At 45.6% G+C, this 26,938-nt stretch overlaps 1 protein-coding gene across 4 annotated transcripts in view; it reads left to right on the top strand.

Annotated features, from left to right (window-relative positions):
* Myo5b (myosin VB) overlaps positions 1–26,938 on the top strand; it is a 279,722-nt gene that overhangs the window by 103,876 nt on the left and 148,908 nt on the right. For all 4 annotated transcript variants that reach the window (XM_041639124.1, XM_041639122.1, XM_041639123.1 and 1 more), the window contains exons 2-4: positions 5,512–5,622; positions 10,272–10,443; positions 12,568–12,712. In XM_041639124.1, coding sequence (XP_041495058.1) covers positions 5,512–5,622; positions 10,272–10,443; positions 12,568–12,712 — 428 coding nt within the window. The remainder of the gene's footprint in view (positions 1–5,511; positions 5,623–10,271; positions 10,444–12,567; positions 12,713–26,938) is intronic.

Genomic DNA, 26,938 nt, shown 5'->3' with positions numbered 1-26,938 from the left:
TGGTTATAATAATATTTTATTTGCTATTCATAGCTGATCTAAGCATTGCTAAAATACAGTAATGATGATTCTGTAACTCTGTTATTAGGATACAGAGTAAACTTATCCTCTGACAGTCTGATGCCTTACATACAGCGAAAATGTTAGTAGCAGGTTAGATCCGAGAGGAGTTCTCTCAAAGGTCTGAGAAACAAAGGCAACTCAGAAGGCTGGAGGTGACTCAGTGGTAAAACACTCATCTAGCACACTCCAGGCTCTGGGTGCAGTCCCCCAGCTCCTCCAACACACTCAATTCAGAACTGTCTCTAGCTCATACAATGGATCAGAGGGTTCACTGCTTTGTGCAGGACTGAACTGTGATTCTCCACATCCACATGATGACTCACAACCACCTCGTAACTCCAGTTCCAGGGGATGCAATGCTCTCTTCCGTCCTTTGCAGGCATCTGCACACATCTGGTACACACAAACTCAGGCAGGCACACATACACATGCATAAAAGAAGACACGTTTCTTGAATATATATATGTGTATATGTATATATATATATATGTGTGTGTATATATATATATAGAGTTTTCCTACAGGATAGTAGTAAGAACACATGGAAATAGATGGTTTACCTACACCATGGTTTTGGACCCTCTGTAGTATAATAGTGGGTGGACTTTGGGGGAGAGTTGCTGTTTGGTTTTTGTAATTCTTAAAAATTATAATTGCATCATTTACCCCTTCTCTTTTCTCCCTCTAACCCTTATACTTCTCCCCCTACTCTCAAATTCATGATCTCTCCAGTTATTGATATATATAATATATTATATATAACTAAATATATTTATATATGAATATATAAGAAATATAGGTATATATATATATACGCACATGTATATTCCTTAATACACAAATACAACATTCTCAGTCTATAATGTTTCCTATATGCATATAAACTCTGGGCTGGCCACTCGGTATTAGATAAGCAGTTTGGGGGCTTTTCTCTGGGGAAGACCATTTCTCCTTTCCCTTGGAAGACTGCATGGCTCTTTCTGGTACCATGAAAGCTAGTCCTTGGGAGGTGGTGGCTTTCAGGTCAATTCCAGCTCAGGTCTGCCTAGTCTTGTATCTGCAGTGCATGATATCTTGAGCAATAAGGACTTAATCTCCCATCTCTGGGGGCAACCAAGGGCAATAGCCCATAATATTTTGAGACTCTCTTGGGCAACACTGACCAACAGCTCAAAGTGGAGATTCATGCTTGGGATTTTTGTTAGATTGTTAGATAATCTATGGCCCTTAGAGGAAGCATTGTCAGCCTACATGGGAAGATTTCCTTTAAACTGTTGTATATGCATGCGTACACACACACACACACACAATCTCCATACCTAAAATTACATATAATACATATGCAATTTTAGGCAGGGAAATAACAGTATGCTTCCTTATAACTTTTTCATACATTCTCACTGTATTTATCTCCCCATTTTTCTCCCTTTCCTCTTCAAGTCACCTGTACCCTGCTATTCCCCTCTTTTGCTCTCCTCCTACCCGTGCTTCCTTTTTTTCTTTCCTGTTTTTTTCTACTCCAGGTTTTATACTCACATTGTTTTAATTGAGAAGCAATGAGCTGAATATAAAAGGAGCCATTTAAGTTGTATTTAGCACATTCACTGTCTAGATTTAGAGCATTTGTGTCGCTCTGAGAGGACATGTTCCAGTCACACCTGCTATCTTCCTGAGAGTCCCCGCTAGTTACAGTAGCACTGGTCTCTCCCTTTTCAGTTTCTACATTGTTGTTGTTATTGTTGTTGTGTTGGTGGTGGTGGTGGTGGTGTGTGTGTGTACTGTTAATACTTTGTGCATATTTCAGAGACCCTGCTTTACCTTAAGTCATGTGGGCAAGTTGGGGGGCGGCGTTTGCAAAGCTAGACTGCAAAGTTGGAGTATCATTAAACCACCCTTGAACGCGCTGTAAATTGCCGACTGGTTGTGTGCGCTAAGTATGATGTTGGGTGAATGACCCTGTTCAGTAATTTGTAGGAGCTTCAAGCGGAAAACCCACAGAGGATAAATCTAAGGGGCGGGTGGCACAGGGAGACCAGCCTGCATTCAGAACAGAGGAGAAACAGCACACAGGTTGTTATTGGAGGGAGACTGGAGAGATTTATGGCAGCAGGTGGCACAGAGCTGGCACAAGTTAGGTGCCAAGTGTTTACTGGATTTGACGCTGAAGTTTGCCTAATAGGCTCTGAATATGCAATGCCTTTCTAAAGCCACAGTAGACTGTAGCTGCCCGGTCCTTCATTCTCAGCCAGCTTTACTTTCCCTGCCCGCCCTTGTCACTTCTTCTGCATTGACCAAGTAACTATTACCTCCCTTAGGAATTATCCCATCACTCCTTCAGCTGTTTTTAATGGGCACCACCTGCCCTACTAGATAGGTTCCTGAAGCTTGGCCAGTTGATTTTCATGTCAGTAATTAATTATATAGTGCTCAGGGCAATATGTTTTAGATAAAACTGGGCTTCCCTGTAAGATACATTCCATTTCTTAATCACTGGGAACATCCACTGGCTCCTACAGATTCAAAGTAATATATCTGGAAGTTCTTGCAATAATGATATGAAACTCACTTGAAGGAAATGACTGTGAACCCAGAAAGGAAGCCAATCAGAGACAGACTCAGTATGGCAGGTCAAAGGTAGAGGGATAGTGGTCAATGAAAAGTGTCGGAACCAGCACCCTGTCCACATCTACATGTGGGGAATGGACAGTCTGGTCCATGGAAGCAGCAAGTACAGAACAGAATTGACACTCCCTCCTGTCAAAGCCATATGTTGCATACTTTAGGCATTGGGCCATAGGATTCATGACAGCTCAACTATTGAAGTGTGAATTAGTCAGAGATATGTTAATGAGTAAGCATGTCTGTGTTCTGAAATAACAGGAGTTGTGGACACCAAAATTAACCTTTTGTAAAATGTCTCATGTTCTTTTGATCCTCTCAGTTTAGAGTTTACAGGCAATTTTTAACTCACGGGTTGTACATAAGCAGGCACAGTGCCAGATGTGGCCATTGCTGTACTTTGCTGATGCTTTTGTATGAGCAAGGGTGTTTTAGCGCATGCTGTCAGGACAGACGTTAGTACACGGCCACGCAGGTTTTGATTGGATCTGAGAAGAGGCTGAACTTCTGCATTTCTAGCATGGTTCTGGCTCACAGAGATGCTGAAGCCCTCACACGAAGGAGAAAGGAGCCAAACAGAGAAACACAAGGGTCCCACAATGCTAGGAAATGCACAGGTGATTTTCTGACCACTGGGTACTTCTGCTCTGTTCAGCAAGGAGAAAGCTACATGGGTAGAAAGATAAACTCACCCAGAAGAAGAACTGAACAGAGGGAGCCACACAGTGAGTTCTCTGCACGTGGGCAGCAGGCTGAAGGCCACAGGAGTCACGGACCGAGCTGAGACCAGACGCAGTGGCTTCTCACCTCCGCTCGGCTTCTACAAGGCTGCCCCCACTCCTCTCAGTTATTTCTTGCTCTACTGTGTGCGACAGTTGGGGGCCTTGCCCTCCTTGCCCTTAGATAAGGTTGGTTGTGAGCAGAAGTTTTGGGTGCACTGCCTGGCGGGAATGTGGTGACAGAGAGAACTGGGTGGGCTTAAAGGACAGAGGAGAAGCTAAGTGAAATGCTAGAGGGGAGGAGGAATATTGACAGAGGTACTATGTGTGTTCTTTTGTACTATACCGTACTGTGCTATATACAGTCTGCTGTACTGTCAATACATGGGAAGGTGGGCCTCGAGGCAGAGAAAATACGATTCTATGCATCTGTTTCTTTGTTAAGTTAAAAATGACGGGAGTCAGCTTTGGGCTGGGATGTCCAGGATGGACTGACCTTTGCTTTCTTTTGGGTCATATTCTGATCCTGTCGCCATAGCACTTTCCTCAGTGGTGAATTAGAGACAAACGAAGCAGCCGTCAGCATCTTGGTTTTTATAAAAGGACAGCGTATGCTAGGAGCAAAATATGGGCTTAAAAAATATAAAGGAGAACCCAAAGAAAACCAACTGGTTACAGCACACAGCAGCTGCCTGGCTGAGAGCTGATGCGTGAGTTATGCTGAGTCAGACACACACCTTTAGTCAAAAGGCCCTTTAGGTTTGTTAAGAATATTGTGTGACGTGACAGCGTAGTGTAAATAAACATGTACATACAGATGGCTCCTAAAACACACCCTGTAGCAATCCCCTTCCCCAGCAACAACACAGCAGTTTGTCAGGCGTCCGTGTAGAGTACAAGAGGAGCCATGGAAGTGGTTCTAGATGCTGCCATTCTGTGTGCCAAATGCTCAGTCCCCCCTCAGGAACCGTCATGTCACCTCAGGTCCTGACTGACTTGGTCTGAGGTTAACCTAGACTTGATGGTTGCAAGGCTCTCTGCGTTATGCAGCATGTCACCAGGTCAATAATCCTTGAAGGTCACTCCTGTGTCAACACTTGCAAAGAATGGCTATATTCTCCCCTGCCAGGACTAGACCAGGCTGAATGACTTATTGACAGGGCTGGAGAGACTGAGAATGTTGTACTGTTTGTGGCTTTAAAAATATACAAGGACCTGTGAGTGGATGATTATTCAAGGTTCTCTTGTTAGTTGACTTGTGTGGCTGTAACAAGAAGCCTGACAGAAGCAACTTGAGTAAGGAAAGATTCATCTTGGCTTACAGTTTTAAGAGAGCTCGGTCATCATAACAGAGGTGGCATGGCAGAGAAGTTGAGACCACAGCTGCAGGATTGTGTGGTAGAGGCTGTTTATATCATGGTGAGCTGCAGAGCAAGAAGACAGTGGTTGGATAAGGGCAGGGGATGGAGGCAGGTATGACCATAACAATCCTAACCCTAGCCCTAACCCTAACCCTAACCCTAACCCCTAACTAATTCACTAGTATCACACTTTCAAGGTAGGCCTAACTTCCTAAAGGATCCATGGCTTAGCATCACCAGGGCCCCAAATCATTTAGAACATGAGTAGATATTTTGGATTCATACCATTAACAGTGCTTTAACGAAGTGATTCGTTGGCCTCTTCCACTGAACATAGACTACCAGAGTGGTGTAAACCGTGCTGGGAAGTCTTGCTCTGCTTCCCTGAATTTGACCAGTATTATTTTGTTAATTATAGCATGTCGCCCCATCCTTTTGTTTTATGTCTTTTAAAAGGGTGGTGGGGAACCTTCATAGTTAGAATGAAGCCTGTGCTCAGCTGACTTCCCAGTGGGGTATTCATGTCACTGTTACATTCTCTTAAGATTGAGAGGGTGCTGGTGTAAATTAATCCCAAGAAATATTTATTATTTATAATACTGAATCATCTTGTGTCTTTAAAGTGGAGCCTGGCATGTGGATATTGCTGGGAAATAATCTCCCGACAAACGATTCATAGATGCTGACATGGGCTTAAAGGGTTGGATGCTTTGCTTTGTGTCTAAGTCTCTTTCCTTCTCATCTTTCAGTACACAAGGGTCTGGATCCCTGACCCAGATGAAGTATGGCGTTCGGCTGAGCTAACCAAGGACTACAAAGAGGGGGATAAGAGCCTGCAGCTCAGACTGGAAGATGACACAGTAAGTGCTGGTCCTTAGGGTGAGGACCCGAGATGTTATGGCCTTAAATGTGTCTGCCCATTGGAGCTTCTGAACTCCAAATTCTTCTTTTGCTACTGTTGATGACAGTGCCTGTGAAAAGTGCCAAACCATGAGTCTGCTTCATGAATGTCACCTAAGAAATAAGTGCCCACTCGGGTTAGCAACTAGGAGGTCCACTGGTAGCAGAGACAAGCATCTTTATGTTGGAGTGAAGGGAACAGGCCTGCTGTGTTGTGGCATCAGCAGAAGGGAACAGGTGGTGGGAGCCTGGGCTCAGGGTACCTTGGGCCAACAGTGGGCTGATGTTCATGTAGGAACTACGTGTGTCCAGTGCCCAAGACTCCAGTGTTATATGTGGATAAGGGAAGGAAGGTAAGCCAGTGAACCTGGAACTCAGGTGACTTAAGGCTGAGGGGACAGGCAGCCATTTTATACAGGGTATATACAGGGAGGCTGGTTTTAAACACAGTGGTAGGATGATCATGAAGAATTGGTGTTGAGACAGTTAGCTGTGCTGCGGGGCAGTCATAGAGTGGGCAGAAGGCTTGTGCTGAACTCCAGGGCCTGGAATGTCTGTATTGTGTCCGTTGGCTGTGAATTATTAACTGCCTTGCTGTTGTTCATTCTTCAAAGCATTTTGTTCTGTTTCCCACTCCAAATGGTTGGTTGAGCAACCTGTTGATTGAACATTCTCTAACCACCAACCGGTTCTCTATGAATTCGAGTATGTCCCTTTGAGCATGACATGGGGGCAGGTGAATTTGAGTTGGTGTCAGCGTGTCCTTCACCCTCTAGCTGACAGGCTTTGTTAGTCATCTCTTGGTTTGGAAGGAAGGAGCAAAACTGTCAGCAGATGGAATCCTGTTTGCCATGTTGAGTAACTTCCCACCCCACATGCGAAACAAAATGAAATTAGTCCACCCACTTGAACGGAGTGCCTTCCACTCCGACAGATTTCATTTCAGCTGGTCCTTTCACGTGGGTGGGTGTTTTACAAAGCTGTACTGAGGCAGGGAGGGATTATCTATCATGTTGCTAAAACAGCAGACACTTGTGTCCCTGGCTGTACACAGCTTTGGCCCTGCATGATAAATCCCAGCAGCTGCCCACGGCCCAGATCTTCCTCTCTGACTGTGAGACCAGTCACTGTGGAACTGGAGATCAGCATCAGCTCTGAGCATATGAGTCTTCCTCTGTTGCCTATGGGTTATGGCTGGCATGAAGCTGGTCCTGAAAGTGACTGGCAGTGTGCACTGGCAGCAGGGACCCAAGCACCGCATGGTTGGAGGCTCAGTGCTTAAAGAGCAATTCCCCTGAGGCTGATGCCATCCTGTGCTGCCACACTGACCTCCCAGCCCCCAAAGTAAAATGGTTTTAGTGCAGAAGCAAAGGGCAAAGAAGGTAGGCCAGATTTGCTACTAGAAAAGCTGCATTCCAACCCCAGGATCATGACGGGACCTTTACTGCCAATGATCTCCTCTGATAAGGTACTCAGGCTTCTCACCATTCATCTAAGATGCCCCTCCCACTTTTGCTCAGTTATGTCTTCTAGTAAGCTGTGGGAAATAAATGTAACCGTGTGGTCCGTCTTTAAGTGGGCAATTCAGCGGCATTTGCCCTACTCTAATGGTTACCATGCTCTTCTTCCATGTGGCCAAACTGGGACCACCCCCACTGCACACCTTTTCTGTGCACCGTCTGTCTTTGACTGTGGCTGCACGAGGTACTTCGTACAAGTACCAGCATGTGGTATGGGTGCTTTTCCCTCTGGCTTAGGTCATTTCGCATAATGTAAGATGTTCTGTTTGGCAGCCAGAGAGGAGATGGTGACTTCTCTGAAGAAAGGGATAATGTCATCGGTCTTTTCTCCTCTCTAGAGTCAAGATGGTTATAACATGCTTGTGTGCTAATACTTGGCCTGGTTCTCTGCTTTTAGATGGTGCTGGGCATTTCATGGATGCTAACCTTGGGTTGATGAGTGAGGCCTCTCTGTACATTGACCAGAGCAGAGCTCAGTGCAGGTCAAGGGCTCTCTCCAGTTCCCCTCCTCCCTTGCAAACTGCTCCACTCCTGCCCTCTACTGGCTGAAAACTTCCTACTTCTGTAGTTTCATTGGGCTGTGTTTCAACTAAGTTTGTATGAAGAGCCTAGAGGCCTTCCTGTGTTCCTGTTTGAGTGGGAGGCTGCAGTAGAGACAGGAGACTGGCAGAGAGTGACATGCTCTCTCTGCACTGTGATTTGTCTAAGCTGAACCAAGTGGGCTGGGGCGAAAAGATGTTATATTGTTATCCAGATGTGGCAAAAGGATGTGATCCCATTATCCAGATGTTCAGCTTTAAATCTACCTAGCACTTTTATTATTTTGAATATTTAAATAACTATCCAAAGAAGAAAATTGATTGCAGGCCTGTCCAACCTCCACCCCACTGCCAGGGCAAGGAAGCGGCGTCTTTGCTTTAAACATGTGGCCTCATCACTGCAGGAGCACCCCGAAGAGCAGTTGGTTCCCTATGGCAAGTCATCCTTCATATGTCATGTTATAGGGGGTTGCTAACACTTGGTGAAACCCCCTGAAGCCAGAATTAGTTGAGAATGTTAGTAGCAGTGTTAAATTCAAGTTCCTATTGTCAATGGCAAAGAGAAATTGATTCTTAAGTATCCCTTCCCTGCTCCCCCAGACACCTGCAAGCTGAGGAATGCATGTCCTGGAGTGCTGACTTTGCAATTCTGACCTCTTGAGCTGTGCAAGGCATTTCAGTCCTTATCAATTTTCTGTAACCACTAGCTTCTCTGTGGATACATTCTTCCAAAATTTCATATGTGATTGTCTCTTCCTGGCTGGCAAGGTCTTCTGAGAGAAGAATCACCTTGGAAATGATGAAAAGCCCATGTTTCTGCCCTGGGATGGGAGGACTTTGGGCTGAGTTTAAAGCTTTTCAGTTTGATAATCGAAGGACAGGGTGGGATGAGCGCTCCAGTGGGGAGGGGGGGGACGAGGGGGGGGAGTTCTGGCACTGTCACATGATCCCACTAACTCAGCAGATGACCAAAGCCAGTATACCGTGAGCTATACTACGTCCAAGGCCTTCCTGCCCCTGTTAGGAAGTGGTGTCAACTTTAGGAAGGCTTATTACAAGGGATGCTGGGGACATGCCCTTGAAGAGGCGTTGGCATCCTGACCCCCTTCTCCTTCATCTCTCCATCCTGTCTGCATTGGGCTGAGCAATCCCGCCCCGGCATTCATCCTCCGACATAAGGATCTGCATTGTTGTAGGCCAAAAAGGAGTGGTCATGCCGGAAACCTCCCAAAATCCTAAATCCAAGCAAATCGTTTCTCTTCAGAAACTGAAGATCTTGGGCATTTTATTCAGAAAACTTACAGTTATCAACTCTTGTTTAAATGTTCAAATATCGCACTTTTAAACTGTTTTTAGTAAATTACATATACATCCATGTGCTCTGTCAAATATTTTTTGAGCTCTCAGTTCAAATCCTGAGCCAAACAAGACAACCAAACTGTCATCCTGCACCTGAGATGTGACCTTTGGATAAACAGTCCAACACCCAAATTACACAGACCCAGCTCAGATTCCTACTGAACTTGTGGATAGGCTGTGGAGCAAGCGGTGCACGTCTTGAAGCTGGTTACACAGGCAGGGCATCAATGGCAGGATACTCCAAACAAGAGAGTGAGCATATGGGTAGCCAGACAGAGTCAGTAAGGAAACACTAGAGGGGACGTGGACACAGAGTCCACCCCTAACCAAGAAGCTACTTATAACTGATACCCACTGCTTGCTTCAGTGGAATGTCACTGGGCACGTCAACCACATCCCATGCCTATTGGTAGTTGGCCAATGCAAAACACACTCAGTGGATTTTTCTTTTAATGGGCTTTTGTTTTCTTTGGGCATTTTTTTTTATCTTAAAGGGTTTTTTTGTTGTTGTTGTTAATTTGAGTGTTGTTTTATTTTTATTTTTTGGTTTTTAGCTTTTTGGAGCCTGTTCTGGAACTAGCTCTTGTAGACCAGGCTGGCATTGAACTCACAGAGATCCAAATGCCTCTGCCTTCCCGAGTGCTGGGATTAAAGGTGTGTGCCACCACCCCGGCTTGTTTGTTTTTTAGAGAATTAGAGCACGTGTGTTTTAAGTTGGCTAGGTGGGGAGGTGAGCAGGTTCTGGGGGGAGTTAGAAGGGCAAAAACATGATCAAAATATATGGAAGAAATTTAATTAAAAGAAAACAGACAGAACTAATAAAGAAGCAGCTGCAGGAAATGAGGCCAGCCTAGGAGGTCTGCTAGCTGGGAAGTGCCCTCCCATGTTAAACAGAATGGACAGTCCAGTGTTATCTTCACCAAGAAGCTGACTACCCTTAAATCTGGTTGTTCCTCCTCAGTTCCTGTGTCAGTCTTTTGTATTTGATGTGCTGGGATTATGTAACCAAAGTTCCATGTGGCCTGGTGTCTTGTGGGAATCATAGGTATTGCGTACATCTTGTCTTCTTTAGAATATTACTTATCTTTCTGTCATCATTTTGCTAGGATAGTGATCCTAGCCATAGAGGTGGGACACCAAATATAGGCTAAATGCTTTGCTCTTTTGTTTCTACTGCTTGCTTGTCACTAGATTCTGGAATACCCAATTGATGTCCAGAAAAACCAGGTGCCATTCTTACGGAATCCAGATATCTTAGTCGGAGAAAATGACCTGACTGCCCTCAGTCATCTCCATGAGCCTGCCGTTCTGCATAACTTAAAGGTCCGTTTCCTGGAGTCCAACCACATCTACACTTATTGTGGTAAGTGGGGGCACCTGCTGAGGGTGGGTGTGTCATCTTTAGCCAGCTCTTAGAAAGCTCAAACATTAAGAACCTTGGCAGCTCTCAGGCATATGACCATTTCATATGAGACCCATGGAGGTTTATGGTTAGTGGGTTGGTGTTAATAACAGCTCCTCCAGAGAAGTGGCCATAGCTGCTGGGGAAGTTGGTTTAGTTCTTGCTTGTGGTTGGTAGAAGAGCAAATCCACTGTGATAATCTGGCTCTGAAACATGCCCTCCTCACTGAAGCATGTGTACCGCAGGGATTTTGTTGACCCCAGCTTGAACTGGCCGTCTTCCTCACGGATGTTCTCACTGCCCTGGTAAAAACGTGGTGCCTAAAGATTTTGTTCAAGTAATATGCAAAATCAATAACAAATGCTTAATCAGAAAGTCCTAAAATCAATGTCCTTGCAATTTCTGTGTGCATAGCCCAAAGTTTGATATATTCTCTCTCTCTCCCTCCTTCCTTCACCGTGTCTCTGCCTTTGACTGTTATTTAGAGTGTGTCGAGAACAGAACATTCTAGCAGTGTCTGGTAGAACCAGACTATGGGTGGGATGTCTGAGGTATTGTCCTGACGATCTTGCCCTCATTGTGGCTGCAGTGACAGCTCAGGTGCCCAGGATCTTTTCTAGTTTTCTATTCCACTTGACCCTGGGGGGTTGGCTACTTAGCCTGGATGAGCTGCTTTGTAGGTTTTGGTGCCGAGAAGGGATTGTTTTAAGAAATTCCTTTACTCCCAACTCGTAGTAAATGTTAATTTAGAAAAAATATCAATTATCAGAAACTCAGGGCGGGGCGGGGGGATCTTTCAAACATGAAGCTGTTGCAAAGCTTCACTTTCCAGGAAGAAAGGCTGCATGGCCATCAGTTTTCCAGTCTCAGGGAATACCCCTGGGGTTGCCTTGGTGTCTGTACAGAACAGAGCTTCTTCAGCTGATCCAGTGTCCCATCAGCTCTCAACAGAACCCAGTGACACCCAGATTACACTGCAGTAATTGTGGAAGTGTTCCTCTCTGCTCTGGGGGGCCTACAGTGTTTTGGGAAAATAGGTGACCTCAGGACATGAGATTAAATTTTTATCTGAGCATCATCTGAGTTAAATTGAACCCTCTGAGAAACAGAAGAGCGCGTATGGCTACTCCTAAGAGTGTTCTCCAAGTGATTAGCCTCGGTGGGGCTTCTCAGGACTCCAATCCTTCTGTGCTGTTTTTGTTTGCTTATTTTCCAGTCCTATTGAGAGGGGACATGCATGTGTCTCTCTTCCCACTTGACCACTAGGAGGGAGCACACCACAGGGGACTTCTCATCATGGCAGTTCCCTCTGCCTCTTTCCAGGATGGCTGGAAATCATTTACCTTTGTTCCTTAGTCCATGGGAGGCAATCTCATGGGAAAGAACAAAAGACATATCACTATCATGTCTTGAAGATGTGATTTTCTTTTTTTCCTTTGTACATTCTCAGTGATCAACTTGTCTCACCTATCCACACAAGAGGTTTAAAACCTTAGCAGGATTTCCTCCTCACTCAGTCAGCATGATTCAGTCCACTGCAGTACAGACCTTGGGAGACTCAGAGGCCAGGATGTGAGTGGGATCTAATAGAGAGGAAACACAGAGGCTCCCATGTAGTACCCTGCTCTGGGCTTCCTTCTCTCCAACAGCTGTTTGAGAATATTCCAAGTCCATGTGTATGTTGATTAGACTTTAAGAGAGATAAATTATGTTGTCCTCAAATTTATATTTTTGTTTAAATAGCTCATATATAAATGAGGAAAAATATCTTTTCCAGATTTTAATTCTTGGGTGTTTAAGTTAAACATCCTTTTCTCTCTGGTCCTACAATACTTGTGTCTACTGTATGAAGTCAGCTGTTGAGTACTTGTGAGCGGTAGTGTGTCTGTGACATTCCTGTGGGACAGCCTGAGACCTGGACCGTGTCCTGTTCATTCTTTCCACCTCATGGGCCTACCATGGCAGCTCAGGGATAATTTTTTCTGTAGTCAGTTGGCCACACACACACACACTCCCCCCTCCTCCAGGTCGTCTTCTGTAGTCCATGAGAATGGTTCTTCAGGCAGATGTCCTGTCTGTTCACAGGTATCGTGCTTGTGGCCATCAACCCATATGAGCAGCTTCCAATCTATGGACAAGATGTCATCTATGCCTACAGTGGCCAAAATATGGGTGACATGGACCCCCACATCTTTGCTGTGGCAGAAGAAGCCTACAAGCAGATGGCCAGGTAAGAGGCACCTCAGCTCAGCAGTTCCCCAAGAGAGGTGCACGAAGGGACATGTCTACTTTGCTTGACTGTTTTTACTCAAAGGGTGGAGAGACTGGGACTTGAAACCCCTCTTGCAAACAAAGCTGCCCAGGATTCTGGTCCCTCTGGTCTCTCTCTTGTCTGTGTGTACCTGGAGAACAGGGCTTGCTTAGATTTATTTCATGTTTGAGCAATAATCCCCTGCCTTTATCTCTCCCTGACTGCGTCTTGGCTTTCTTTCCTCCCTTGCTGATGTAATAGAACCATTTCATGGCATCACCATTCATTTGGTGAAGCCCAATCCACATCCTCTCACCGGAGACTCTTGAAGAAGCAAGGACTCCTTGACAGCTTCTTGAGGTAGCAAGTGTTGCGGGTGGAAATGAGAACTGCATGTGAACAGCTGGATTTGGTGCTTTTCAGGTTTTATTTAGCCTAGCCTGAAAGTAGAATTCTGTTTGGGTGCCTGAGCAGTGCTCTCTCTCTCTCTCTCTCTCTCTCGCTCTCGCTCTCGCTCTCGCTCTCCCTCTCCCTCTCCCTCTTCCCCTCCCCCTTCCTTTTCCTCCTCCTCCTTCTCCTCCTCCTCCTCTTCCTCTTCTCCTCCTCCTCCTCCTCTTCTTCTTCTCCTCCTCCTCCTTCTTCCTCTCTCTCTCTCTCTCTCTCTCTCTCTCTTTCTGAATAATAGGTGTGGATCTGTGTCATCATAGAGGGGACTTCCTGGTGCTCTAAAACTATGCAGACTCAAGGAGAAGAAGATATTTTATCAGTGTCTGTAGGAAATGCATTTCCCAGTTAGTTATATGGTTCTGGATTCTTGTGGATTGAATATTTCCTGCCACAATTCGAGTGTCTTCATTGAGGGCCCCATCATCACAATGTCCTTTGGGGAGATGAGCTTTGGAGGAGTAGGTGATTTCGTGGGAGGAGACTCCTACTCCAAGGGGTCTATGCTGTAATGAATTTCACCGTAGAAATGTAGCTCAATTAAATCTTCCTTGAGGGAGGACTTTTATGGGGCTCCTTACTAACTTATAGTGTTTCATCGTTTGTACAGATCAGCACATGAAAATCTCCTTCACTAGAGAGAGCGACTATACTCACTCATTCTAAATGATAGAGAGCCAAAAAGTGTAATAAGTAATGACCTATAATTATGTATTCAAAATGTAGTAACTGTCACCTTTGCCCTATCTAATGTGATAACACACACCAAGCACCAAATTCACCTCCCAGGACTTGATTCAGACACAGCTTACCTGCCTGCTTATTGATACATACCTCCTCGCAGCTGTTTAGGGAAGATGGTGGGGTTGATGTGTGAGCCACCACACAGCCCTGTGTGGGTCACTGTGGAGTTCTTTGTGTGTTGCAGTTGAGAGAGGCCTGAGGACTGTGCTTGAGGACTTGCTTTGTGTGAGGATGATGAAGGTCTGTCCTTTTCTGAAGGATGGTTCTTTATGGCTGTGAACCAGAAGGTTGGGGTTTTACGGTGCTGGACTGTCTTAACAAACAGAGTTCAGACGGCAGGCAGAGCGATAGACAATCTCTCACCTTGTTCTTTCATGGACATCATCGACTGGGCCAGTCACACTTAGGAATTCCAGAAGCTGCTGCATATCTTTTGGTGCTGGACTGTCTTAACAAACAGAGTTCAGACGGCAGGCAGAGCGATAGACAATCTCTCACCTTGTTCTTTCATGGACATCATCGACTGGGCCAGTCACACTTAGGAATTCCAGAAGCTGCTGCATGTCTTCAAAGATTTCATACTGACGTTGTGTTAAAAAACAAAGGCAGATAGTTCCTCTTGGATTAGTCTGACCAGGAGCAAACCCAGACTTTAATCTGTCACTTGCCTCTCCTGTGTTCTCTGTCTGTAGTTTGTTGTTGCTGGACTGTCTGTCAAATGTCTGTTGTATGTGTCTGTTCTGTTTCTATGTACATGCTTGTCCCTAACAAAGGGATTTGCTCTTTCTTTATTGAACAGCACAGAAAATGTGACATGGGAAAGAAATGAGGGACTCTTTACATATGATATGTGACAGAGTCTTACAGGGGAACAGGCCACTTCACTGACCCCAACTGACCCAGACTAGCACCTCAAACCGCTAACAGATTATCATCCTATAACACATGTTGTTTACAACACTTATGGGATATTTGTTTTAAGATTGCTTTCAACATGTTGACTGCTTTCAGCAAATGTGATTACCCTAACATCCCCCATAACACACACACACACATTGTATGAAGTACAAATTTTTTGGTAGACTCCACATGGCAGCTGAGGTAATACTTGTCTCCTCTCCCAGGGACCTCACAATTGGGGGGGGGGGAAACACAGGTAGACCCAAACCTCTTTCCTGTGGAAAGTAGGAATACCTAGAAACTAGAAAAAGAAAAGAAAAGCAAACACTGTCATTTGAATTGAGTTTTGAGCCAAGGTTGCAAACACACCAAGAACATTCGGGTTTCATCTGGTCCGGAAGAATCGCTTTGATGCAGGGAGTGAGAAGGAAGGCAGCTGGGAAGGCAGGTGAACTAGCTTGACGTCCCCTCAGAAGAGGAGCATCAGACACAAGGTGACGAGATCACTGCAAGACTCTTGTTGAAGTGCCGGAATCAGAGTCATGCAGGAGTCAGGCAGGATGTGGAGGAACCGGGGTTATAACACTCTGCTCATGAAGTGTGGTTCACTGTAGCCACTGTGGTGAAAAACTAACGTTCCTATATGGCCTCACAGTCCAATTCTGGAGTATATCCCCAAGATAAATAAAAATATACCCACAAATTTATAAATGTTCCGGCTAAAAACAGTGTAGATGTTTATCGCTCAGTGAAGACTTTCCATATAATGGATGTTACATGGCCATGAAAAGGAACAAAGAACTAATGTACATGCTACTCCATGTATGAGCCTTGAAAACATGGCCACTGAAAGAGCAGAGACTCCCAGAACCATATATTTTAAATTCCATTGAAACAAAATGTCAAGAGTCGGCAAATGAAGAAGATGTAGCTTATCAGTTTTCTTGCATGTGTGCATGTGTCTACATAGTGCACACATGTATGCAAAGACCGGAAGTAGACAGTGGGTGTGTCCCTCAGTTATTCTCCACCTTATTTTTTGAGATGTCTCTTATTGAACCAGAATTACTGATTGTTGGTCTGTCCAATCCCAGGAATCCTCTCCACCTTCCCAGTGCTGGGATCGCCGGCACATGTTGCCATTTGCAAGTTTTTATGTAGCCCCTGGGAATCCAAACTCACATCCTTGTGCTTTACTGACTGAGACATCAGGGTTGCAGTTTGAGGGACAAGAAAAAATCACCAGAAAGTGGTATGTGAGTGGTGTGTATGTCTGTGTGCACACGCGCATGTGTGCATGCATGCGTGTGTATTGAGAAAGTCATTAGGAACAAAGGCACATTCCGAGCACAGTTTGCAGGCAGGTTTTAGCTTCATCGTGGTCCATAGTGTTGGGAGTTACAGAGGTGAGCCCAGGCTGGACCGTGGAGGTCTCTGGTCATTGAAGTAAGCAAGGCATTCAGTTAAAGAGGTGAATAGATGATTGGATGAATGTGGGGATTACTGAGTTAACCAGAAAGTCGAACATCTTCACAGCAGAGCTTCTCAGAGTCTTTCTGGATGCATTCCGAGTCTCCACCAATGGGCTGTGTTTTGCTGGGCTTACAAATCATATTTAGGCACAAAACTGTTTTCAAAGATACTCTCGGGGGATCAATGTTCTGTGTAGCACTGTTTGTGAAACACTGGCCTAGAGCAATTGGGATGTTTTTGTTGATTGGATAAGAACACGATGCGATGTATGTGCTTCTCTCTGGTGGGTCCTGTTTCATAACGATCTTCTCCTTCGTCACTACTGTGCCATTACCAAGGATAAGAATGCTTTCTCATGAGGAGATTCTTTTGTTGTAGAAATAACTTGTTTTGTCGTGAGTTACCTCCCGACCTATGCAGAATGAGCAGACAGCAGAGAATTAAGTGTGAGACTGTGGCTCTGCGTTATTTTTTATGTCACTCACACTTAACCCCAGGGTACGTGATTGTTGCTCAAGCATGGGTAGTAACAATTGACACACTGGTATATTTGTTTCTCACAAGATTCATTACTCCTGTGACATGGGTCAGACAATGCTCCAGGGTCTTTAATCAGATGGGTTGAAGTTGAATCCAAGCGAAGTGGGTTTGCCCACAGCCTGTGTTAGCCAAGAAGAATGCCACCTGCTCAGATGTCCATTGATTCCTCCCATAAGTTTGCTAAACAGAACAGACTTTGATCCTCAAGGCCACAATGAAGGTTTTGAGCTGGATCTTTCCCCTCAGTGGTTCTGAAGTACCATGGGTTCTACAGTGAGTTTAGTTTGGTGCATTGCCCAGCCTCGTTGGTGGGAGTGGCCATCTCTCTGAGCTGGCTGGGTATGAGTCGTTTGAAAAGCTGTTGTGTTTTTTTTGAGTCGCTTTCCTAAAATGAATAGGAGCGCTGCAAAGCAAGTCTGTGTGCTCAGGTAGCCAAGGCCATTGAACACCCACACTCCCCATCTGTCTCTTCAGTGCTGCCAAGGCGTGACTAATAATGAAAGATGGAGTTGCCATTGCCTGGAACTCAGGGGTGGGAAGAGCAGCTGCATGTACCAGTGGCATGATTCCTGACAATGGAGCTCACTCTTGCCCAGCGGGAGCTTCACCATCCTGAAGATGGAGCCCATAAAGGGGAAATCCTGTGCTCACTGAAAACAGTAGTTCAAGGTGCTTCCTTTGTGATGTTAAATCCGGAATGGAAATCATATACGAGGAGAGACTTCACTAGTAGCCATTATTTTGCGTGGAGCACTATAGCTGGTTAGAAAAGAGCTCACAGCCGTGACTACGTGGCATAAGAATGCCAGACAGCATGTCCAGCAAGGACCTCTGAGTGCTGTGTAGCTGTCTCCACCCATCTCTCAGTTCTAGTTCGGGCTTTTGAGAAGAAACATCTTGGTTAGCTTGGGTTCCCACAGTGCAAAGAGAATGGGAAAACCTTCCAGAGGAACCCAGTAAAAATAAGTGGTTATAATGAGAAACATGTCCCCAGTAAAAAGCTAAAGCTAGCTCCGTGTGATAACCAGAAAGGAGGGCTTTTCAGGATGGGGGCATCAGTGGAGATGGGAGACCCCTTCATTGTCACTGGTTGTCAAAAGCTGGCAGCTTGGCTCCTTTCTGCACAATAAAGGTCTAATGGGAAAGGAAGGAAGGAAAGCTACACACGCTCCATCTCTGGGGTAGAAGTAACAGAACTGGCAAGTTTGTAGTCATTGAGGTAGAGTACTCTTGTGTACATGAGAATAGGCTTGGGGCGTGCCAGTATCTCTTTTAGCTCCTGATTTTGTAGAACTTGAGATGTTTTGAGAAAAAGAAAAAAAAAGAGAAATTGGCACAATTACCAGTAAACCAGATTCACAGCTTGCTTTGAGATCAGCTTGTAAATTGAACAATATGTTGCTTTGCTTTTTTTTTTAATCTTTAGTGGATTCTTTGTTGTGGTTCCTGGAAGTCTGGGATATGAAATGCTTCCCAGTGGAGCCTTTGTCTTCTCTCTGTGAGAACGTTTTTGGTGGACCAAGGCAGGGATATGTTTGGCTTCTCTGTGGGTCATCTGTGTGCATGAAGATCTAGGCTTCCCTCCTGTGATCTTGGTGCTACGTGTTGATGGATACTCCTCTGTCCCTGCCCTCCATGGCTTAGGGTCATCCTCTTTTAAGGAGAGCACAGTTCTTGCCTCTGAGACAATCAGGTCCAATGAGGTCCAATGAGAAGTTAGGAGGAGTCATTGACAGCTGTCTATCATAGCTTTGTGACCTACCCATTAAAGGTGACAATCCCATCGCTGACTATTGTTGCCTGTGAGCTTGGTAAGTAGGCAGCACAGATTGGCTGAATTTCATAGGAACATGGAACGCTGACTTGGCGGATGCTGAGCTTTGCATGGCGGTTTATTTGCCTTTCTGTCATTGCATGTGACGTGCAGTGGATGCACGGACACATGATGCAGGTGGCATGCCACATGCTAGACCTCGGAGCAGCTCTTTATTTCTTTTCTGACGTTGTGTATGATTTTAAAGCCATGCCCTGAGTGTTGCACTGTGTGCTGATCCCCCTAAAAGGGCGTGAATATTCTGTAACAGTGACATGTTTGCAGTGCCTCCTTCGTGATGTAAAATCCGGAATGGAAATCATACACTTAGGAGAGACTTCACTCGTAATCGGTACTGTACGTGGAGCACTATAGCTGGCTAGAAAAGAGCCTGCAGCCATGACTACCTGAGAATGCCAGACAGTGTGTCCAGCAAGGACCTCTAAGTGCTGTGTAGTTGTCCCCACCGGTATCTCAGAGGCATCCCTTTTCCTCATCTGGACACTAGTTGTGGTTTTCTGAATGAGCCAAGTTCCTTCCTCCACTGGGTTTCTGGGAAAGAAGACACAATGTGTTTACTTTAGGCAGTCATTTTGTATTGATTTTCAGTACGTTTGTAATGTGTAAACTTGTGTCCCCTCTTTACGGTGCCCATGCTCAAGGACTGTAGATGTTACAACTTCAGTTAGTCTTAAATGATGGGAAGTGATGTCCACATAAAATGATACCTGATAGACATATCAGGTATCTAGTGTGACATATTCTGACTTGTATGTCCAACTCATGTAATCATCACCACAATCAAGATAACACCTCCTTTACTCTCAAATTTTCCCTGAGATCAGATCCACCCTATCAGCTCCAAGTAATCATGGGGCCACTTTCTGTCATTGGAAATTCTAAAATTCTAACCACCTTAAGATTTGCTGCCCTTATCCCATGCACCTCTGTTCTCTCCCCCACTTTCTACCCTCTCCCCATGTGTGTGTGTCAGGAGGCGCATGCCGCTGAACTTGCTATAATTCCTTGAGTGTATCCTCTTACATTCTGAGTTTTGCCCCAAATATGACCTTTCTAGCTTGATACAGAAACCACACGTGCACACAAAAATATGTTAATCTTTATGAGTTCCTAATGGAGGGACCAACTAGTTAGTTGCTAGTTAGTTTCCAAATATTCATTTAATTACATAGAACAAGATGTGAGTCAGGAAGTTAATCTAAAGTCTGCTGAAGCCTGTGTGTTTGCTAGTTTGGTCAGCTGTGCTCTGGCTTGTGTCTTGAGCAGGTGCAACAGCACAGTCCCCAGTCAGCGTCCAATGTCCACCTGGTGAGATGCTTGTGCTTCAGCTGCCCTTTTGAGCACACGTGTGTGTGTGTATGCGCACACACACGCGCGCATGTATGTGTGCACACTCCTCTGTGCACACATGTGTGTGCCTTCTCAGCTGTAAGGCACAAAAGGGTTCACCCGTGTGGCGTGACGTTGCCCCGTGCTGGACTGTGCCCCACAGAGGTGGGCTCTTGAGCTCTTGAGTTTATTTCATACTGTCCTCATCACATAGCCCTTTTCAGGTGTCAGAGTCGAGCTTGTCACCCCTGTGCTTCTCTGAAATGAATAGTGGTGGCGACATGTAAGCAAGATTTCATTTCTCACGGTGTCAGAAACGGTTTTCGGTGAAAACAGCTAATAGAAACTGACGTCTTACAGGATGGGGTGGCGTTTCTATTCTATCACAGCAATGCCTTTCACGCCACGGTAACCACTCTTTTTCTTTCTCAGCTGCATATTTGCACCTTTGTATCCCAGAAGGCAGAGCAGCTGCCAACCGTGTGCGCTGACATGCCCGAGTGCGGGAGCCAAGGAAAATGTATGAAGCAAGGTGGCCAAATCCAAAGTCCCAAGGACAGGAATAATAGCTGGTTTCTCAGAACAGGGCAGTGTGTGTGTGGGGGGGGGTGTTGCGAGGGGTCCAGTGTGGTGGGGTGATGACCAGGCTCTGCAGCTTCTCCTCACTGTGCTCACTGGCACAGCTTTGTCAGTAGAAAAGAGGTGCAGTGTCTAGCTGATGAGACTTCTGATTAAACAGGCTGATAACTACAAGCGTTTAGAGTGGCTCCTAGCCCAGGGCATTCATTGAGTATAAGGCGTGGTGGTGGCAGTATTTGCCATGATAGCACAGCGTCCTTGGGGAGGTGGTGCTGGGAGGAGAATTCAAAGCTGGATTGGCATTCCATGACTTTTCCTGGAGGAGACGTGCTTACCCCCAGATAAAACACCTATTGCAGACCGAAGAAATGATTCCACCTAAGCCTAGCTTAGTGAAACAGTGGGTTTATTGGGGCACCTGTAGGCATATCGGTGAGAGGTTGCTTACAGGACCATGGACGACTCAAAGGCAGCTGCAGCTCCAAAAGCTCACCCCAGTTTGAGTGACAGTTCACAAAAGATGTGTCCCTGGAGCTGCCTGGAAGCTCACAGTTTTGAGAGTGTTCTCTCCTTAGTGATTACTACTGTTTATAGAGCCCAGGGATGGGCCCTTGAGAATCTTGTAAATTTCAGGAAATTCATGAGACTTGTGAGTTTACTTAGTTCCTGGGTTGTAAACAGTTTCTTTCCAGGATGAAATGTTCTAATTCAGAGTAAATTGCTGTACTTCATAGGACCTCTTGATTGTTAACCCCAAAGCTGATGTTACCTTGAGTCTAGTGAGTGAAGAGCCGTCTATGGTTCACCAGTTCTGTGTGCTCTGTGAAGTTCTTGCAGCCTTTCTCGTAAGCTCCTGCTTGGAAACCACAAGTAACTTCCACAATTCCAGGGATTTTGTTTGTTTAGACAGGCTGTTCTCTGTGTCGCAGAGGCCATCTTTAAACTTGCTACAGGCCTCCTAGGTGCTGATATTACAGGTATACCTGCATATACCACTAGACCTGGCTCTGCCATTCTGATTTTAATCTGTCAAGGGGAGCACAGAACTATGCTTAAACGTGCTTATTGTCATACATGAAAGAACAGCATTCAGTTTTATGATCTGAGAAACTGAACTTGAGTGCCCAGGCATCCCTGTGGCAGCGTCTTGGGGCCATACCACCCACCCGATCATCACCAATGGGTGAGCTGATCTGAAAGGTTGGGCAGCCATCTCTGGAACCCCATGATTATGATTAGCAAGTGGCTTGAGAGAACCATCACCTGAGACCATAGAGATCAGAGCCGGTGGTAGAGGCCAGAGGGTGGCTTTTTACAAATTGTTGACGTACAGAAGGTTTTTGAGGATTGAATTAGTTACATTTGAAAAATATATTAAAAATTTTCTTCCATGTCCTTTTAAATTTTGAAATATCATTTGTATATTTATAAATGTGTAATAATCTGGTGACATAGAAAATAATATATTTGGGGGTGGACATGCCCAGTTTTCCTCACCGACAGGTACTTGCTAAAGCCACATATGTAGCATCTTTGTGTTCATATTCCAAGTGGGAAACCATCCCATCCCTTAGCCACCAACTGTTGTCTTTGTTATGCTTCCTAGATGGCAGGACAATGGTGTTTGACTCCATGTCTCGCCTCCTTTCAAACGGGCTAGGATTAAGAGCACATAACTATTGTCCTCCTATTACTGTCTCCTTTCAAGACGCGGGGCAAGGAGCGCTAATCTGTTGCATAGCTCTTCCATTGTCTTAGGGCATTAATAAGAAGTGTCAAGCTGGGCAGTGGTGGTGCATGCCATTTTAATCCTAGCACTCAGGAGGCAAAGGCAGGCAGAACTCTGTGAGTTTGAGGCCAGCCTGGTCTACAAGAGCTAGTTCCAGGACAGGCTCCAAAGCTACAGAGAAACGCTGTCTCAAAAACCAAAAAGAAAAAAAAGAAAGAAAGAAAGAAAGAAAGAGGGAAGGAAGGAAGGAAGGAAGGAAAGAAGGAAGGAAGGAAAGAAGGAGGCACCATTAGGCTAAAGGTACGCAGAGCTTCTGGAGAAGTCTTTCTTCCATGTTGATAGACTTATACCCCAGCACATGGCTAGATTTGGCTTGCTGAGGGCAGATAAAGCCCCCATTCTTAATAGTTCTACATTAAGATGGCTGTAGGGCCCTTCGCAGTACTCAGTCAGAATCTTGCAGGTAGAGTGGAATCCTCCGAATATTAGAAAGCTCTATTAGTGATTTGAAAAGGGCTGGTGTTCAGGGAACTTCTAGGATGGATTGGCTTCTGTGGTTCAGGATATTCAGAGCTAGTGTTCACAGAGTCCTTGTGATGGGTTTTGATTGTCGTCTCTCCCCCACCTCCCCCTCCCAGGCCCAGCCTTCATGCTCTGCTGGGTTGCTTTTGACACCTACTGTGAAATAATGATTTAAGGATCTAATGATTGTGTTTTGATCAAAGGAAGAGGTCTCAGGATCTAAAACCAGTTAGGAGGTAGATTCTCCAACTTTAGCAGGTGTTCCATGTCTTCAAGCCATTTGCAGCCCTGGCTGCATCCCTGGGAAGACTTTAAACTATTGACCTGGCCTTATTCCAAGACTGCAACTCAGCAGAGGCTGCGTGTGGGTGTTTACCAAACATCTGCAGATGCTGTCTTGGAGCAGAGTGAGAAGTGTGCTGAGATTGCTTGCTCAGGCCAGGCAACCCAGACTTGAGAAGTAAGAGTCCTCTAGGAATGAGCAAGGGACATGAGAACTGAAAACTGGCATAGCGTGGCCATGGGACAGTCCCTGTGTGTGTCCTCTAGGACCTCAGTCGACGAGCTTAAACACCAAATGCCATTTATGTCTGTCTGGCTCCCACCTGTGTCAGAGATCAATGATGTTGGAAGCAGAAGGAGCAGCTCCTGCAGCTAAAAGATGACAAATTAATTTGCTCGTCCTCCACATCCCCAGAACCAAAGAATAAAATGCTTCATGATGAACATGATGAATGTTATTCTAAAAAAGATGTCCTTTTTTTTCTGAAAAAGGAATTAACCTTCCTTACAGAAACAGATACCAAGAATACTTGGGATTATGAGATCTCTTTTAGATTATACCTTGAACCTAGTAGCAAAGATGGAGAAGGAGAAAATCTGGGTGCTCAGTAACATTTCTGATTACTGACCTTTACTAGCTAAGGCTAGCTAGTTCGTTCCTGGGAGACCGCTGAGGGCCTGCTGGTGTAGGGGTGAACTAGTCAGGATTCTCACTGTATTTACCCGGCTTGTGTCAGGAGGGCAGGGAGTGTGCTCTTCAGTAGAGATATTCGGAACCAATGCTCGCTGATTTGTTCTGCTTCTCCACTGGGTCACTGGGCTCCCAGAGCGTCGTCCCATCCGTTACTGCCCACATTGATCCGTCATGATTACCTGACACATAGACATCTGGCTCAGCCTTTTCTTCGCATTTGTGTGCAGCTGTCATTTACACAGTATAGGTCATTTTGCTTTCTTACATTTGTAGCTGCTCTTATATTTTATCTTGGTGTGTGTGTGTGTGTGTGTGTGTGTGTATGCTGCATGTGTATGTTTGTGTGTGTGTGTGTGTGTGTGTGTGTGTATTGATGTGGTGCATGAGTGTGAGGAGTGTGTCTCTTCCTGATAGAGAAAGGCCTTCAAGGTCACACCATCTGGAACAAAGTTTCCTTCTTCAGCATTTTCGTCTTTCTGTGTGTAATACCCAGTCTAGTGGCAACTTGACTCCCTCTGGATTTGACTGCTCTGCTCTTATGAAGCACCCCAAGGTGGACAGGCATCTGCCTCCCCATTACTCACTCCTACCCTAGCATCTGCCTCATGACAAAGCAGCTGGGGATGGCCATTTAGTCTTGTCTTCACCAGACCGAACTCTTCCTGCTCTGACTACCATCTGTCATGTGATAGCTTACCATTCTGACAGACTTTATTGGGTATATAGTCCAGTTTTTCTAATTATCCTATATGGTTGCTTCCATACTTGAACTAGGGTTCCGGCTTGAGTCTGTCTAGAGTGGAGGATTGTGACTCTGCTCCATTCGCCTAGGATCTGGATATTCTGGAGTTGTGTACTAGGTTGTTGCAGTAGCTGCCTGTAAGGCAACTCAAACACACTTGTGACTCCGGGCCCTGGTCCCTCTGTGATGCTGGTTGGTAAAGCACTGATATGAACTATGCTATGGCTCCATTGTGGTTGTAAACTGTCTCGAAGCACAGCTAAGTAGCCATGCCATTGCTATAATCAGGTGTCGTGTGGTTCTTATGCTCTTTCAGCTGCAGAGTTGGTCTGATGAGGCAGTATGGGCTTGGAACTCATGACAGCAATCTTTACTGTCGTGGTGGCCAGTTGCCAAAATGGGTTTTTATAGGACAGAGCAGGGGTGCCCACTTAACTGAGTCGTGGGGCTAGAGCAATGATTTGAGAAGGAAGACCTTGCTTGACTTTGACAGAGACTATTTCTTCCCCTGACATCCCCCAGCCCATCCCATGGGTTCATCATGCACTGCCTTCCATGGCCTCTGTCTGCTGTCACACACAAACCAAATGGTATCAAAGCCAAATCCAGCCCTTCCCTAGAGATTTGCCCTTTTAAGTCTGTCCCATAGGCTTTCCCTAAACCTGTTCTGAATCTGAGAGGTGGGGGTAAAAGCTCCAAACAGGGATTGACTGTCCTTAGTTTCTGCCACCTTTTCTTCTGACTCCCTCCGACAGTGGGACCCACAACATGCCACATTCTGACCTCTCTCTGGCCATGGTATTTATTGAATCTACAGATTTGACTCACAGTAGCTACACAGAAACTAACAGACATTGAAACATCCCGTCTCCATAGCAGCTGGCAGAATTTCAAGGCAGTCATTCTAGGGACCAAAATGTTTTATTTTGGTCATCAAAGGTTGAACCTTGTGGCAGTTTTCATTCATCTTTGTCTGCCTACTATAAAAATTCTAATCTTCTGAGACAGATTAGTGCCATGAATTGAAAGGGGAGGATGTCATATAAAAGAAATGTGGGGGAGAAAAGCATATTAATATACTTCAGAAATATTCCCCACAATGTTGGCATGAGAATGAGAGGGAATGCCCTTGCTACCCCAAGTGATGTATGAGTGTTATTCAATCGGCATTAGGACATGGGCTCAGCTTTATAGGGTTGGCAGTAGAGCCATCGAGAAATTACCCATCTCTCCTAAGGCACATAGCTGGTAGTTGGCAGAGACACTATGGACCTGGAAGCCGTAACCTAGCCCCTGCGCTGTTAACTGTTGGATGCAGGCCTGTCTGTGTTGCTGACTTGCAGCACTGGGTGGATAGAAATTCTGTCTGCTGGGACCAAGGAAGCAGGAAGGAGGAGGAAAAATAAGAAGGGATTTATTTGGGACCGTTTCTATTTTAGATCCCCTGCTCCTGTCACTCAAGGGAAGGTGGCTCATAGCTGAAAGGACAGTACAATTCAGGGAGCTCTTGGCCTATGGGTGGTACCCAGCTTTGGGATCTAATGGTGTCAGAGTGTGTGGGAATGAGGCAGTTACTGCTCAGATCTGGCCCTGAGGACTATCATTGTTTAAATCTCTGATAGAGGAGGAACCCACGTGTAAATTTCCAACGTAGCAAGTGAATCTCAGCTGAGCCCTCTGCCTTGGGACATCCTGGAACATTTTTATTTATTTATTTTCTGCTTGACACGAACAAGCCAGATCATACACCACAGCACTGCCTGGGCATTGATCAGGGATACCCAGCAAACTGTAGTGTGCGGAGTAGGCCTTGTGCATCTCAGGGTTGCCTCCCATCAGGCAGTATGCCACCCACAGGGTGACTGCTTGCTTTCTCCGAAGCTCCCACCTTAGTTCTGCTTTTTGATTTTTGACCTCTTATTTCTCCCTTACCCTGTAGCTATTCTCTCTAATTCCAGGACGCAGAGGCATGGCCTGTGGAGTGCTGAGGCCCTGAGGCGAAGCTTCTGGGTCAGTTACCAAGCCATGAGCAGGACTGGGACTGGACTCAGACTCCTGCTTCCTGGAATCAGTCTCTCTGTTCCTCCACTACTTCTGTGTATCGCATGTGTGGCTCATGCCTGGACATGGGGTTTTCTAGTTATCATCTCCAAAGTGTCCACCTGCATCCTGACCAATAGCATTTCCAGTGGGAAGTTTTCACAACTGCAACACAGCCAGTCTGCAGGGGGACCAAGTGTACTGCAACCTCCTTGCTACCGATGGCTGCTCCAACGATGCTACAATGCAGGTGACACTGCTCCCTTGGCATGGACCTTCATGTCCCCATATGTGGCCTGGGAGTGCAGGGTCAGTGGTGAGCTTTAGATGGAAATAGCCTTTGTTCTCCTCTG

The sequence above is a fragment of the Microtus oregoni genome, unplaced genomic scaffold (genome assembly GCF_018167655.1).
Source record: "Microtus oregoni isolate MIOR12 unplaced genomic scaffold, Mior012 000057F_ref0000458, whole genome shotgun sequence".
In the NCBI taxonomy this organism is placed as follows: domain Eukaryota; kingdom Metazoa; phylum Chordata; class Mammalia; order Rodentia; family Cricetidae; genus Microtus; species Microtus oregoni.
The sequence above is the reverse complement of the archived record's forward strand: the minus strand, read 5'-3'. Positions and strand labels throughout refer to the sequence as shown.